This window comes from Mercenaria mercenaria, chromosome 4 (genome assembly GCF_021730395.1).
Source record: "Mercenaria mercenaria strain notata chromosome 4, MADL_Memer_1, whole genome shotgun sequence".
Classification (NCBI taxonomy): domain Eukaryota; kingdom Metazoa; phylum Mollusca; class Bivalvia; order Venerida; family Veneridae; genus Mercenaria; species Mercenaria mercenaria.
In genome coordinates, this window is record NC_069364.1 from 10,554,556 (window position 1) to 10,572,217 (window position 17,662).

General features: G+C 35.8%; 2 protein-coding genes across 2 annotated transcripts in view; both read right to left on the bottom strand.

Moving 5' to 3' along the window:
- Positions 1–3,207, bottom strand: part of LOC123550958 (E3 ubiquitin-protein ligase rnf213-alpha-like) — a 48,839-nt gene extending 45,632 nt beyond the window's left edge. The window contains exons 1-3 of the mRNA XM_053540380.1: positions 3,021–3,207; positions 1,922–2,072; positions 1,462–1,637 (exon numbers count right to left, since the gene is read on the bottom strand). Of these exons, the coding sequence (XP_053396355.1) occupies positions 1,462–1,637; positions 1,922–2,072; positions 3,021–3,098 (405 nt within the window). The 5' untranslated portion in view covers positions 3,099–3,207. The remainder of the gene's footprint in view (positions 1–1,461; positions 1,638–1,921; positions 2,073–3,020) is intronic.
- Positions 3,208–3,859: 652 nt separating this feature from the next.
- LOC123552660 (E3 ubiquitin-protein ligase rnf213-alpha-like) overlaps positions 3,860–17,662 on the bottom strand; it is an 80,489-nt gene continuing 66,686 nt past the window's right edge. The window contains exons 37-46 of the mRNA XM_053540381.1: positions 16,245–16,380; positions 12,427–12,620; positions 10,819–11,004; positions 10,345–10,477; positions 9,509–9,709; positions 9,192–9,331; positions 7,173–7,374; positions 5,743–5,915; positions 4,869–5,191; positions 3,860–4,045 (exon numbers count right to left, since the gene is read on the bottom strand). Coding sequence (XP_053396356.1) covers positions 3,882–4,045; positions 4,869–5,191; positions 5,743–5,915; positions 7,173–7,374; positions 9,192–9,331; positions 9,509–9,709; positions 10,345–10,477; positions 10,819–11,004; positions 12,427–12,620; positions 16,245–16,380 — 1,852 coding nt within the window. The 3' untranslated portion in view covers positions 3,860–3,881. The remainder of the gene's footprint in view (positions 4,046–4,868; positions 5,192–5,742; positions 5,916–7,172; positions 7,375–9,191; positions 9,332–9,508; positions 9,710–10,344; positions 10,478–10,818; positions 11,005–12,426; positions 12,621–16,244; positions 16,381–17,662) is intronic.

Genomic DNA, 17,662 nt, shown 5'->3' on the forward strand with positions numbered 1-17,662 from the left:
GTACACTGTTAGCAGTTTTTTCCTTTATTCAATATGCATTATTACAGTTTAGCTATTTTATTTTCTATTTTCAGCTCTAGCAGCTCCTAAAAGGGACCATTTTTAGTGCCCCGCTTTGACACATTTGACAGAGGACCGTATAATTACTCTATAAACAAAGTTTAATGCAGATCCATCAAGCGGTTCATGAGAAGAAAGACTTTTAAAGGTATTTCTACTTTAAGCTCTAGCGGCCCCTAAAAGAGGCCAAAGTGCCCCCCTTTGAACAAACTTGGGAGAGGACCATATAAATGCTACAGGCCAAGTTTGATGAAGATGCATCAATCGGTTCATTATAGGTATTTCTAGTTTAAGCTCCAGCGGCCCCATAAAAGGGGCCAAGTGCACCCACTAGAACACATTTAGGAGAGGACCTTATAATGTATTACAGACCAATTTTGATGAAGATCGATCTAGCGTTTCATGAAAAGCAGTCATTTAAAATAAAGGTTGTTTTCTGTTTTCAGCTCTAGCAGCCCCTAATAGCGACCAAGAGCCCCAATTTGAACAAACCTGCTACAGACCAAACTGGGTGTTATTCTGACCAGTAGCTGTTTAAGTGGAAATATGCACGATAGACGACCATCCACATATACTTATAGCTCACCCTGAACCGAAGGAACCTTCAGTTCAGGTGAGCTAAGCATGTGACGGCTATTTACAAAATACTGTAATATTTCAATGTCAATATTTATTAACAATCACAACATCCTCGTGTTGTTATATTATTTGATCCTTTGGGATAATAGAATCCATTAGCATTTTACTACAACATAGTTCCAGTCGGTGCTAGGGTGTGTGAGGAGCGTTGCATGCAGACTCAAATCTTGTCCATTATTATTTTTCTTGGTTATACTGTATGCTTCAAAAGGATCTCTTTATAGATGTTATAAACTATCACAAAATAAGTTATAAGTGCCGTGTGGCGACTGTAAAAAGTTTCCTCGTACTTGGATTCAGTGTTGTCTTATTTTCTGAACCTTGGGGAGTCCATTTAAATTTATTATTATCATAGAGATCCGCTTGAGCCGGTGCTCGAGGGTGCGTGCGGTGTGTTGCGCGTTTCATTACCTCTCATGAACAGACTTTATAAAATCGGATCTGCTACAAGATTACTTGACTGCATTCTATGCTTCCAAAGGATCTTTTTTATATATTTTATCAACATGTTTATCAATATATGGCTGACGTTTAGGGATATGAGTGTTTTTCATTGCCTCTAACACAGACGCAATAAACCCGAGTTTGCTATTGTTTTACATGGTTGCATTCTATGCGACAGATCTTTTATGGATTTGTTTACGAGTTGTAAAAATTAAATTTACGAACAAATATGTATCAAAATCCCTAGTATTATCAAATTCTTACAACACAATTTTATATATCTCCATTTATGGAAGCAAATGAATATCGAAAAGACACCTGGTGCTCTTCAGACGATCCTGGATTATATACACTATGTACAAAGTCGTGTATATAATCGTTGACAACCTTCTCTACATCTGTATTTTGTATCACGTCACCGAGGACAACATGAAACGGTTGTTTGCTGAGAACCCTGTAGCACGACTCTGCTTTTGAGACACTATCTTCTAGTCCTATTAAATACAATTCATGTTCATAATGTAAAACTAATCTATTCCCTTTTCCTGATTTATATTTGGTTGCATCATAAATGACGTCAATAACTCTGATCTTATTGCGCAAATATTGATTTATAACACGTCCTTTTTTCTTTGTTGCAGTTTCTGTTCACTTTCTTTACAACTTCAAGAACCGTTTAAACTCATAACAATATAGATCTGTCATGCTAAAACTGCTTACACTGACATGTTTACATAAAAAAAGTGTTATACAATCATAAGAATAAAATGCATTTTACCATGTTCAAATGGATATTCCACCTGGAGAATTTCAGAGATCTGTTTAATTAGTAACCATGAGAATGGCATGCATGCACTGAATATATGACCTTCACATCCCGATGACATGACAATGAATTCGTTGTGCTCTCGGTGTCGAACATCTGTATACTGTAATTCAGAAAAGCGCCATTCATAATAAATCATAATAATAAATATGTCTTTGAGCTGCATTTTCTGTCATCGGACATTAACCAAAATTACAAAATATAGCTTTATGTGGTAACAATTACGTCTAGGAAAAAAACAAATAGAATTTGATATTCAGAATGTTACTAGAATTTGTACAAAATAATAATCGTTATTTCAAGAATACGGAAAGTGAATCTTAAAATTTAATTCGTTTGTCAAGCTTCATTTGTTAAAATGGATAGAAATCCGAATCGTACGGTAAGTGATTTGTTCGTAATACATAAATGCCCACCCCCAATGCGGCCTGTTTGAAGGTAGATGTATTTTTGTTTTAGTCACAAGTAAATGGGAACTTTAACGTTAGGTCTGATGACCCTAAAAAATAAGGAGTTACACTGTTTTGACCCTAAGCAAATATGTTGACGGCCGTATGTTCAAGCTTTTTCTAGATATTCATTAGAAATTGTTTTTAACTTAAGCGCAAGTGAGGGTGTTTTGTTTGTTTTTGTTTAGGTTTACAGTCACACCGACAAAATTATAATATGTCATATGGCTGTTTGTTTCATCTCTTTTATGGTTGCGGAAGACTCTAAGTGCTCCTCAGACCACTCCTTAAGGAATGGGCGGGCACACGTGTAGAACCACCGACCTTCAGTAAGTCAGCTGGATGGCTTCTTCATATAAAGGAATTCTACAATCCAAGCGAGGTTTCAAACCAACATAGAAAAGTGGCAAGTGATTCCAAGTCAAGGCCTTAACCACTCTTACGCGGAACCGCCTTTCAAAACTAGTGAGACATTAGCTTTATTTTTATTTAATTTTTAATAAATGCTAAGAAATGGTCTACCGACCAGCTGATATGAGCAAAACAATATAATTTTTAAAGAGTGCATAAATTCTGATGTAAATGCTGCTATACAACTCAACCTGTAAATTCAGGGCCTCTGGTGTATGAAGAAGAGCAAGCCAGAGACCACGTTTCCAGGCATTCTGAACATCATCCATCAGGTTCAGATTACCATTGGTATCAAGGAATGCAATGATGCTTGCAAAGATAGGCGACACCTTATTTTCTAGTATCTGAGTGCATGATCTCCTAAAATGCAAATGAACAGTCTGAGACAAACATTTAAGTGTTCACTAATTTCTAGTATGTATACTTATCCCACCAATAAGAAAAACCCTCTAATTAAAAATGTAATGCTTTTTAGCGTAACGGATATGCTTTTACTTTTTTAAAATGACAAAAAATAAAAAAAAAAGCCAAAGAACAAATAGAAAAAGTGGAAACTCCACAGGTCGCTCAACACAATAAAAACGAAAATGTTGCAGGCTCGGTTTGATTGAGCCTGTTCATGGACGGTAGTGGAAATGCATGCCACCGTCCACGTCCTCTAGCCCCGGGTTGAGCAGAACTCAACATTTACACATGTTAAAAGTACAAAAAAACAATTTAAGAGACATCCGCAGATGTGTTCATACGGCGGTTCACATGGAACCTTCAATGCTACACCAGTGTGTAATTCCATGAAAAGCGGCGTATGGTCCCCAGTTAAAATAATGGGTTTGCCCTAAACAAGAAAACAATGAGCCTCTTGAAACGAATCCCTACTGAAGTGTATATAAACATCTCAAGATGGTTGACATCTAAACAAGACAAAGTAGAATAAACACACAAACAGTAAATGGACACAACAAGGGCTTTTAAAGTTAAACTAGTAATTATGCACGAAGCCTACTATTCTTATTTCATTATTATATATCAAATTTCGTATGCATATTTTTATCTTAGACTACTTGCCTTAGGGTCCCAGTCTTTCGGATGTTGTCCAAATTGGCAGCTTCAATTATTAGCCAATTTTCGGCCATACCAGTAACTGCTTGAGACTCTTTTTCTTCCAGCATTTTGACGATCAATCGACATAGACCGTATAAAAACGATCTATTGTTTCCTTCTGTGAGAAAGTTATATTATTTTGTTTCAAATTCAGATTTAAGGTAGTTCTCCACGTTTGGATCTAAATTTTTTCTACAATATAAAATTTGATTAAACATTGATTTTTCAGAACTTCAAAACATACTTAGAAAATTCAGCAAATAAAAAAGATAGGGTCGTGTGCTTGACTTTTTTGCTAGACTGAATTGAAAAATTTGGACCTCGGGTCAATTCATAATGGGAGTCTATGGGAAAATCACAATTTTCATAACATTTTCGCACAGAGAAATTTTTCTACAATGCAGATTTTAATGAAACTTCTAATAGTTGCAAATAAACATATGGTCTACAATGTGGTGAAATAAACTGTACAGGTCCGTGTGCTTATTTTTGAGATATTTGACCATAATTAAAGTGAACCGCACATTTCAAGCGTGTCAGATGTTTTAATATCATGTTTTAACTTTAGAAAGATAAGTGCCATTGTAATAGATTTACTCAGGGGTTGCCATTATTTCATATCACTTCCGGTTTATCAAACGTGCAGAACTACCTTAATAATATTTTAGAAAATTTATTTTTCAATTACATATATCGTAAAGGGAGATCAAATATCATGTATGTAAACAGCTTTTGAGCATTTACACGATTTTCTGAACTAAAACTATTTGAAACGAAGCATGCCCCTCTGTTACATAGAACTTTCAAAACTAAACGACTCTTAAGGAACGGTTCCACACATTTTCAATGTCAGAATCAGGTTAATCTTATCCAATATTCTCAAAATGTTTTACTATTTAAGAGTGGTGTAGGACCACAATTTCTCAAAATAAACTCACCATCATCTTCATGATCTAGCAGTTTCAGTATCAATGTCACTCTGTCTGTTTCTCTACTGGATCTTTCCTCTTTATCTTTAACAACAGATAGTGCAGCTTGTACACATGACATAATTAATGCCTTCACGTTAAGTTTATTTCTGCTGATCTGCTGTATTTCTTCATCGACGGTCTCAACGTCTAGGACGACATCATCTAATTGTATTTGATCATCACATTCAGTTTCAGATTTGTCTGATTCGTTGGTAATATCATCTTCATTGTCTTCAGATGCATGTGAAGTATCTGTTTTTTCTATGTCATTAACGTCGACAGGAGTTTCACTTAAATATAAATTGAATGTCATATATTACTTTACAATGTATCAATTATTTCAGTTCGGTAATGTAATATTACTTGAAGGTTATAGTATTTTGTTGTATATCTTCCAGACAAGTATCGAAGTCCGCACATGCAGAACTACTTCTGAAAGACGTATTAGTATATATCAAGAGCAAAATGAATGAATGAATGAAGGCGAATCAAAACAAAAAGACTGTATACCGCCGGGAAGAAGTTAAACAGATACACGAATGGAAAGGAATAGTCTTAGACGGGACACCGAAACATAGTCTCGCTAGGGATAAAAAGTGGACGAACTGAGTTAATGGTGCGAGTGAACCCGTTTTAGACATAATGGCTCAATCAACAAACTAATTTAATGCTTCATGAACAATAATTTCGAACAAAATGTTGTTTATTGTGCTGCAGATGTTTTGAGATGATCATTATATTTTTGAAAAAAATAACTGAGCAGGATGTGAAGGAACGAACAACACACAATACGAGAACTGCAACGAGTAATAAAAGACGTCTCCTATTTTTAATACTATACCTCTCTTCTGTAAACTGCTTTTCAACTTCCACGTCAATGACCTTCACAGCATGTTCCCCAACAGCTTCCTTTAATAAACTTGATGCTGATCGTCCAATCATATCTTCTACGGCTGGCATTTTCAAGTCATCCGGAAGCAAGTCATCGATATGAGCTGAATGCCAGACTCCACACTAAACAAAATGATTTTTTATCTCTTTAATTAGCTATTGATGCACATAAAACATTACCATTATTTCGTTAAATAAATTCATTAGAAGGATCTAATATGGTTGCCAGCGACCTCCGTGGCCGAGTTGTTAAGGTCGTTTACTTCAAACAATTTAACCCTCAGCAAAGTGGGTTCGAGTCGCACTGGGTGCTTTGAATTCTTATTAATTTGAAAAAGCTGTCATGCCGGCTTAGGAAAAGTCGATATTTCTTCTATGATGCAATAATGCACGGAGGCGCACATGGGGTCTTCTTCCACAGTAAAAGCCCGCCCGCTTAGCTCAGTAGGTACAGCGTTGGTCTAAGGATCGCGGGGTCGTGAGTTCGATCTCCGGGCGAGGCGTATGTTCTCCGTGACTATTTGATAAACGACATTGTGTCCTCCACCACTGATTCATGTGGGGAAGTTGGCAGTTACTTGCGGAGAACAGGTTTGTACTGGTACAGAATCCAGGAACACTGGTTAGGTTAACTACCCGCCGTTACATGACTGAAATACTGTTGAGAAACGGCGTTAACCCCAAAACAAACAAACAAATCTTCCACAGTAAAAGCTTGAAAGTCGCCATATGACACTGTGCGACGTTAAACCACAAAAATAGAAAACAATATGGTTGCCCATAAAGGCATGTAAGATTAATTTATCTTGCCTACAACATTATAAGAATGACAACATTTTTCAAAGTTATCAAACAAAAACGGTCATATTTTCTTCTAACGTGCTAAGGAGGAATTCATTCATGGAACTGCATGCGATTACCGCACATTCTCTACAACAGTACTGCCAACACCTTTCAATTATGAGTATTAGACCTGCTAATCAACAAAACTTAGATGAAATAAGACATGTTCGGAAAAAGGAGCGTGTGACTACGTTTCATTTAAATAAATCATGATAGTAATTGCATTAACCCATAGTACCTTGTACCTAGGACGAGATTGTATTGGGAATGTTTCATTTATTGACCGTAGCGTGCACAAGTATTAAAAACAATTCACGCTGACGGCGTTTTATTGGCAAAACCTGCTTTATTAGTATTAATGTGTTGGGGCAACAGGCTGCGGTATGACTTGGATCGGTCTTTGGTTGAATACATTATCTTATAATTCTAATAATAGGCACAATTGCTATGTTTTTTAGTTTTAATGTTCCTAATTAATACATTACTTCGCATTTGTCAAATTTGGCAGCTCTTAAAAAGAACGAACGTAGGGCATACCTGAAAACCAGGAAATCTCCCATTTCTTGGAAGCTGGACAATAAAAACTACATGCACCGGAGCTGTAATTTCCTCCCTCATTTTCTCAATTTCGTCCAAGACGCAATACCTTGCACAAGCTATCAAGTTGACATTGACATCACCAGAATCACACTGTATAACCATAAGACTCGGGTCTTTATCAATATTCTTTAGATGTTGCCTGGAAAAAAAACAATATTGTCGAAACAAAAGATACCGGATTTTAAGCCATCGAACAGTTTGAGACAGCAGTACAGATATCTCAGACTGTCAGGACAAACATATATACATAACAAGAGCACCGCTTTGCGGGTGCACACATCCGATTTTTTTTGATTCTGTATTATAAAAAATGTGTCCTACCCATGATTTTCTAAGTACAACAGGGGCCATAATTCTTGCAGAAGAACAATGTAGAGTTACGGTACTTGCTGCGCAGAGTCAACTTTTAATGGCGAATAACTGCTCCAAGTTTTAAAGCAATAGCTTTGACCGTTAAGGAGAAAAGTTGATCAAAACTCAAAAGTTGACCAAGAAATCTGATCTTTTCTAAGTTTAAAAGGGGCCATAATTCTTGCAAAAGCAGGATGGAATTATGCTTCTTGCTGTACGTAGTCAGCTTTTGATTTTGAACAAGGCTGCATTTTTAAGGCAAAAAACATTGATAGGAGAAAAGTTGACCTAAGCATAAAACTGAACCAAGAAATCTGGTATTTTCTAAGTCCTAAAGGGGCCATAATTCTTGCAAAAAGCAGGATGGAGTTATGATTCTTGTTTTACAGAGTAAACTATTGATGGTTAACAAGTGTGGCAAATTTCAAACCAATAGCTTTTGTAGTTTAGGAGAAAAGCTGACCTAAACATAAAACTTAACCAGCCAACGCCAACGCCGACCCCGATCAAGCGATGACAGTGACTCATTATTTTTTTAACAAATCAGATGAGCTAAAAATGATATTTATTTCAAAATTATGTTACGTCAACAACAGATATAATATTACTTAAAAACCTCTAAATCTACTTACTTTTGATATTAAAATATTTCAGAAATAGACAAATAACACTGACCAGTTATGGTTTCCAGTACAATATGTATTAAAAATGCACAGATTTCTCAGAGTATACAATTAAAATGTATATGACGTGTTTGTTTATGAGATTTATAACGCCTTATGATATTTATTCAGTTTCAGATTTATTGGTATATCTGCATATACCTTTGGCCATTTACAAGTATAAAAAGGATGGCCAAGATATCACAAAATATACAGTTAAAACAAATATAAATTCTAAATATATATATATATTAATTAATAAGAAGCAGCAGTATATGTATTTTATTTATTTACTTAAATCTTTAAGTGTTATTTTTTATCTTTTGTATTACATGTAGGAAGTACATAAACATATGTACTTTTGAAAGTCTTTTAAGGAATAAAACAAAACTGATCATAGCGCTTTTAACCTCAATAAGATGTAGGTCACTAATGAAAATAATGTCTTACCCATCACCAATGTTCTGGACAAGGATAACAAGTAGGGGTACTCCATATACCCAAAAGTGATAACTGATTTTATACCGTGTTCCTTGCTTGAGAGAAACATGTCAAAAATATTTACATTTTCTGCATGGATAAGGAGGTATAAAACTATGTCACTGTATATATAAGGATATAAAGTTCAAGACAACATATATATAACCCTTCCTGCATCGAGTGCATGCAGTTCCTTTTAAATAAACACTACTTACATAAAAAATATATAGCATAACTGATACAGTAGGGTTCATACCCTATCCATGCACTACTGTATAAATAGCAATAAAACATTTGGATACCGCGGGTTACCTCTGACTGAAAGCTTGAATAAAACTCTCTTTAGTGACCCATATTATTGATTAGTAATACTATACTAGTATTCAGTTTTGGTTAATCTGTTTAGAGTTTTAAAAGACATTTCAAAAAATGTATAGGTTTATACTTCGCCTTTAATACTTACCTGATCTTGTTACTGAATTGTTGTTCTGTATCGAAGGAAGACAGAGTTTCCAGTAGCAGTATTTTATCAACCAGTACGTCTGTTGCCTTGCTGATATGCTCTTTATGGGCTATAGTCAGTAGCTTGGAGTGGGTGGTTATCTATAAAATATTATGAATTTATTCTCATTTTTAATTGTTGTCCTAAGCCTGCAAACTTTTATGTTATCATTTTTCCCATAAAAGCAAATAATTAAAACTAAAAAGAATTCTAAGATCGGTAAATGCTATGTTTTCATATTTTAAACTTTTTACATTAGCCAAAACGTGTTTACTGACCTGAGCAAAAAGTTGCTTTCCACACTTCTGTCCAGCAATTTTCTGATTCAGGTAATATACGAGACTATCATGTGCCTGTATCCTAAAGTATAAATCTTTCAACAGTGTCTTTTCTTCGCTGGGCAAATTACTGTTTTTCAGTCTCAAAACTGCATCTGGTGTAGCACACCATAACAACACAGACTTCCCTTCTTCCAGTACCTTATAAATATTTCAAAAATTAAAACAAACCGTCTTTAAAATAAATATTTTCATTACAACAAAGCAATTTATCTTACTTCTTAGAAACAATGTAAGATATATTAAATATATTTCGATATAGGAGAAGAAAACGCACCTAAATTCAGCAATGGTGTAAAATTCTACATTGGCAAGTGAATATTCCATTAAACTTATTATTGTTAAGCATTCTTATTAACTATACATTGAAACATAACAGCAACAACTTCGTATCAGACCTCTTAAAGACTTTGTATCGGAACGCCGATAAACAACGCCGATACACATGTCGCCATTGACAATTCCGTATACCTTGTATCACGATTATTGTACATGTACGTTTGTTTGCTTTGGGCTTAGCACCGTTTATCGACTGTAGTTCAGTTTACAGTTAACTCAACCAGTGGTTCTGGATTCTGTACAACTGCTTAATTGGTCTCCGCATGTAACTGTCCACTTCTAAACATGGACCACAGGCGGAGGTCGAATTATTTCATAAACTATCGTCACGGATATCATCCACACATCTGCGCTCTCCCTATCGAGCTAAACTGGTGAGCCCCTGTATGTTAAATGGAATTTATGTAATGATATGCTTAAAATGATATTAACCTTACCTTTGATTTGAAATCAAGATCATCATTTGTACTCTTATTTTTGTCGCAAATATGAAGTACAACAGATGAGCAAGTGTCTTCGTGGTACCCTATGAACACATCCTCTACTCTAGTTTTCAGCTCCTCGCTGCCCCTAGAACACTGACTTTTGTATGTAAAGTATGTTTTCGATAAATCATAGATATCAATTCGATTTGAGCCGAAGGTACAATAGTATTTAAAACACAACCAAATATGCAATTAAAAGTAAAACATGCACTGAATCTGATATCTAAATGTATTTTCTTTTATTTCTTTCTCTGTTATTAATTTTGTTTAATTAATCCCGTTAACATATTTATAAAGTTATAAACATCTAAAACGACCAAATCGTTTACCATCTACTATTATAAAAGCAAATCCATGCAAATTTTATGAAAAATGTCCGAGCTAAATAGTCACTGAACAAGTAAGACTACAATTGTATGTACATACCTCTGTGCATATGGTACACTGTTCTGTTCACTGAACTGTGCAATCCACTTTTCAAGAATCTTTACCAAATCTTGTTGCTCACCCGTCAACATTGTATTGATGGTCAAAAAGTGTTTTTCTAAGCGGTTTATCAACGGAATAGGAAACTTCTTATACACTGCCTGCTTCTCAGCTACCACGATCAACCTATGAGCAAAATTAAAAATAATTTGTTCATTAATATCAATAGTTTTCTTTGCCAGCATTCAGTTCAAAGCTGTCTTTAAAAGTTCAACTAACAACAATAATTAAAACTGCAATTCGTAATTATTACATGTTAAACCAAAGATCATCCTAAATAAAGCACAAAATGTAAACAAGAGGGTCGCGATGAACCTACGTTTTGTTTTTGTTGTTGGATTTAACAGCACACAGACACACATTTAGGTCATATTGCGCCTTTCCAGCTTTTCAAGGTGGAAGAAGACCCCAGGTATCCGTCCAGACATAATTTTGGCTGGCTCACATGACCTAATCAATAAACTTGAGAAAGGTCCATGCTAAACTTCTCCTTACCAAGGTTGGTAAGGTAGAAGTGTTTTATCAGTTTCCTTATAAAATCTGAGACTCTGTGATGAGCTAAATCTAACAGAGTGCTCCGACTAAACAAAGGTGATACAAAACATAAGTAAATACTGACAGCGACTGTGAATTCTTAAACCCCTGAACATTATGAAAATATTTGAAACGTTTTCTTTGCGGTACTCAAGCAAAACTCTTACTTCTTTAGTTGAAACAATGCGATCCCAGAAACCTGATTGAACAAATTCATTAACAAAGCACTATATGTTCTGAGAATCCTATGCGTCCGGCTTGAACATAATTGAGAAGGTACCAATGCTATTGCATCATGCAAAATTGCGGACTAGGTTTAACTGAGTCTGTTCATGAAATGTACAGTAATGAAAAGTACAACACCCCTTCTTGCAACGGCTCGACTTCTTTAAAAAGGTATTGAATGAACTTCATCATCCTAAAGGACCAAAAATATACCAATTCTAAATCCTAGTACGGACAGGTAGTCATTATACGGCCGACAAACAGCTTTTAAAGACTGCGTTTGTGACAATTAATAAAATCTGTACGAAGATCCTTTGGAAGCATTGAAATAGCATTAAATAGCTGACTCCTTTTGATAGAGTCTGCTCATGTGAAGTAATGAAAAGTACAACACTCCTCGCGCCCATAAGCACCTGTTAAACTGGAATTCAATTAAAATGATTATGAACGGACTCCATGATATATATAACAACAACGATTCCAAATACGTGGAGTCATTATGAGGAGTAGATTTAAACGCTTTTCTACGTAATAATTGCAGAAATTAAACTCAGGTAAAGCCGTTCAAACAAATTTGAGAGAGGTCCAAAAATGAATGCTTACAGGTCAAAGTTTGGTGACGATCCAAGTGGCTCATCATTTAAGTTCTAACGATTCCTATGAAGCTCAGAGGAATGTGGACAATTGACGAGGACGCCTGAGATAACACCTGTGCTTTTAGCTCACTGCAAGCCTTTGGCTCCAATAACATATAAGGTAAAATTCAAACTGTTCATTTACTACATTTACCTGAATTGTTTATGAACAGGACACTTGACCCTATGTGTGCCAAGGCCAAGATCAACGTATCTTGCACCACCATAGTACACGTAATATTGATTAAGCGCATCATACAGGCTTTCGTACAGGTTCTCAAGGTTCAGTAACACCACAGTTTTCCCCGTCTCCATACAAATCTTGATTCTGTTGATGTTCCGACACACCTGAATTTGTAAATGTAAATTGTGCTCATATAATACCAGACAATATCTTCGTTCAAATAACCTTTATTTTTTACCAGTTTATAAGCTATAAAGCGCATCAAGCTATCCTATGAAATATATTCACTATAATTATATATCGTGGGCTGAGCGCGAAACTATTGTAACTGTATATAGATAAAGAACAAGATACAATAGTTTCGCGCTCAGCCCTCGATATTTCAACGCAATCTGAGATATATCTGAACAACTTGACATGAAAATACCGATTCAGAAGACTTGATTATAGGTTACATGGCGACTTTCCAGCTTTGATGGTGGAGGAAGACCTCAGGTCAGGTGCCCCTCCGTGCATTATTTCATAACGAGCGGGCACCTGAGTAGAATCACCGACCTTCCGTAAGCAAGCTGGATAGCCTCCTCACATGAAGAATTGAAAACTCCGGGTGAAGCTCGAACCCATTTCGTTGAGGGATAAGTGATTTGAAGTCAGCGACATTAACCACTCGGCCAAGGAGATCCCGATTAGACGAACTGTCGTCTTGACAATTTGACAAAAGACAGCAAGTCCCGTTGTGAAACTGCATATAGCTCCGCAAAAAATATTTTTATAAATAGCGAATAGTCTATGCATAGCTAAGCTTGATACTGGTCATTTCCTTGAAGTTTCGCGAAAATCTTACAAGTAGCATAGACAAAATGGCCTTCCGCAAAGATCACCAGAAGGGAAATTGCAGATACATGGTAAAATTATTCTAGGTATTGCACTATCCGAAATTCAACTAGTAGTTTGAAGTTAGTAACAATTCAGTTTAGTAGGCAGTACAAGATTGTCTTGCCTCCTTTCATATTTTATTTTTTATTTCATTGCAAAGCATTCAACCCAAATATGCTTATAAGCTGTGATGCTGTACATCACCCTCTTACAAAGGAATTAAATCTAATGTTTAGAATAATAGGGTATGTAATCAGGAAAATAACCATTTATTGGATATAAAGGCCCATAAATAATACCATTCAGCCATAGAGCTATTAGCACTGTTTGTACTCGTCCTATGATCACTAGTATAGGAGGAAAAGATCTGACAACCTTTATCACAAATTAATTTTGAAGAGCCATAACTCTATACAAATCATTCAGGCGGTAGATAGATTATATGACACCACATGTGGTACTGAACCTTCGAAGAAAGTTTTAAAATCTAATAACTAGTTTCAGGGGAGTTGTCCAGACAGATATGCAGACAGACAAAACAAGAGGACCATGATGGTCCTGAATCGCTCACCTGTCCCCACATGAACTGAGTATGACGTCGCTTTTTCTATTATTTGACATAGTGACCTAGTTTTTGAGCTCATGTGACCTAGTTCTGAACTTGACCTAGATATCATAAAGATAAAAATTCTGACCAACTTTTATGAAGATCCATTGAATAATATGGCATCTAGAGAGGTCACAAGGTTTTGCTATTATTTTACATAATGACCTAGTTTTTAAAGGCATGTGACACAGTTTTGTACTTGACCTAGATATCATCAAGGTGAACATTCTCACCAATTTTCATGAAGACCTCATGAAAAATATGGCCTCCAGAGAGGTCACAAGGTTTTTCATTTTTAGACTTACTGACCTAGTTTTTGACCGCACGTAACCCAGTTTCGAACTTGACCTAGATATCATCAAGTTGAACATTCTCACCAATTTTCATGAAGATCCGTTGAAAAATATGGCATATAGAGAGGTCAAAAGGTTTTTCTATGTTTAGACCTAGTGACCTAGTTTTTGACCGCAGTTGACCCAGTTTCAAACTTGACCTAGATATCATCAAGATGAACATTCAGACCAACTTTCATGCAGATCCCATGTAAAATATGGCCTCTAGAGTGGTCATAAGGTTTTTTATTTTTTGACCTACTGACCTAGTTTATGACCGCATGTGACCCAGTTTCAAACTTGACCTAGATATTATCAAGATGAACATTCTGACCAATTTTCATGCAGATCCCATGAAAAATATGACCTCTAGAGAGGTCACAAGGTTTTCTATTATTTGACCTGACCTAGTTTTGGACCGAACGTGACCCAGTTTCAAACTTGACCTAGATATCATCACGATGAACATTCTGACTAATTTTCATGCAGATCCCATGAAAAATATGACCTCTAGAGAGGTCACAAGGATTTTCTATTATTTGACCTACTGACCTAGTTTTTGACCGCAGTTGACCCAGTTTTTGATCTAGATATCATCAAGATGAACATTCTGATCAACTTTCATGCAGATCCCATGAAAAATACGGCCTCTACAGAGGTCATAAGGATTTTCTATTATTTGACCTGACCTAGTTTTGGACTGGACGTGACCCAGTTTCGAGCTTGACCTAGATATTATCAAGATGAACATTCTGACCATTTTTCATGCAGATCCCATGAAAAATATGACCTCTAGAGAGGTCACAAGGATTTTCTATTATTTGACCTACTGACCTAGTTTTGGACCGGACGTGACCCAGTTTCAAACTTGACCTAGATATCATCAAGATGAACATTCTGATCAACTTTCATGCAGATCCCATGAAAAATACGGCCTCTACAGAGGTCATAAGGATTTTCTATTATTTGACCTGACCTAGTTTTGGACTGGACGTGACCCAGTTTCGAGCTTGACCTAGATATTATCAAGATGAACATTCTGACCATTTTTCATGCAGATCCCATGAAAAATATGACCTCTAGAGAGGTCACAAGGATTTTCTATTATTTGACCTACTGACCTAGTTTTGGACCGGACGTGACCCAGTTTCAAACTTGACCTAGATATCATCAAGATGAACATTCTGATCAACTTTCATGCAGATCCCATGAAAAATACGGCCTCTACAGAGGTCATAAGTATTTTCTATTATTTGACCTGACCTAGTTTTGGACTGGACGTAACCCTGTTTCGAGCTTGACCTAGATATTATCAAGATGAACATTCTGACCATTTTTCATGATGATCCCATGAAAAATATGACCTCTAGAGAAGTCACAAGGATTTTCTATTATTTGACCTACTGACCTAGTTTTTGACCGCAGTTGACCCAGTTTCAAACTTGACCTAGATATTATCAAGATTAACAATCTGACCAATTTTCATGCAGATCCCATGAAAAATATCACCTCTAGAGAGGTCAAAACGTTTTTCTATTATTTGACCTACTGACCTAGTTTTAGACCTGACGTGATCCAGTTTCGAAACTGACCTAGATATCATCAAGGTGAACATTCTCTCTAATTTTCATTAAGATCCATTGAAAAATATGGCCTCTAGAGAGGTCACAAGGTTTTTCTATTTTTAGACCTACTGACCTAGTTTTTAACTGCACGTTACCCAGTTTCGAACCTGACCTAGATATCATCAAGGTGAGCATTCTGACAAATTTTCATAAAGATCCCATGAAAAATGTAACCTCTAGAGTGGTCACAAGCTAAAGTTTACGCACGCACGAACGCACGCACGCACGGACGCTGCGCGATCACAAAAGCTCACATTGTCACTATTTGACAGGTGAGCTAAAAATGGGAAGTCATAAACACATGAAATAACTTTTTAAAACATATCAAAGTCAAACGAAAGCTTTAACCTGTGTGTACTCCTGATCACTTCTGAAACTGCTTCCAAATATTGTAATTGGTCTGCTACTCCTTGACAGAATCTGTTGCTGAACAATAGAGAGTGCTCCATAGTTCTCTGTTAACAGCAACAGATACCGACTCTCGCTGAAGTAAAAGATTTCAAAAACTTAGTACGTTTGATTAAAACTAGAAAATGGTCCAAACATTTCCTACATTTCAAAAATCACTATACAGGTATAAATATTTTGGCCATATGTGTACAAAAACACTAAAACATCCATTTAATCTTCAAAGTTTGTTTAAAAGAAACAACGCGCCACACAATACTTCTGAGATCATTTGAGAATGCTAATTCTTGAAAAGCGAAACAAATTTGACGATAAAGGGCTTCCTTTGTTTTCAAATAATTCGACGACAAAATCTACACCTGTGGTAGTTAAAAACTCTACTATGGTAATTAAAAAAACTCTACTATGGTAATTAAAAACTATCAATATTTCTTTAACTCAGTTTTTCACGCTCTATTTGACATTTATTCAATAAAAGCAAGTCATTTAACATGCTGACATGTTGTCATTAACTTTAACAAGAGGACCATGAATCGCTCACCTTCTCCACATGACCCAATTTTCATGAAGATCCATTGAAAAATATGGCTTCTAGAGAGGTCACAAGGTTTTTCTTTTATTTGACCTAATGACCTAGTTTTTGAAGGCACATGACCCAGTTTTGAACTTGACCTAGATATTATCAAGGTGAACATTCTCACAAATTTTCATGAAGATCTCATAAAGAGTATGGCCTCTAGAGAGGTCACAAGGTTTTTCTATTTTTATACCTTCTGACCTAGTTTTGTCCATACGTGACCCAGTTTCAAATTTTATCTAGATATCATCAAGGTGAACATTCAGACAAATTTTCATGAAGATCCATTGAAAAATATGGCCTCTAAAGTGGTCAAAAGGTTTTTCTATTTTTAGACCTACTGACCTAGTTTTTGACCGCAGTTGACCCAGTTTCAAACTTTATCTAGATATCATCAAGATGAATACTAAGACCAACTTTCATACAGATCCCATGAAAAATATGGCCTCTAGAGAGGTCACAAGGTTTTTTTATTTATTTGACCTACTGACCTAGTTTATGATTACACGTGACTCAGTTTCGAACTTGACCTAGATATCATCAAGATGAACATTCTGACCAATTTTCATGAAGATTTATTGAAAAATATGGCCTCTAGAGAGGTCACTAGGTTTTTCTATTTTTAGACCTACTGACCTAGTTTTTGAGTGCAGTTGACCCAGTTTCGAACTTGATCTAGATATCATCAAGATGAACATTCAGACCAACTTTCATACAGATCCCATGAAAAATATGGCCTCTAAAGAGGTCAAAAGGTTTTTCTATTATTTGATCTACTGAC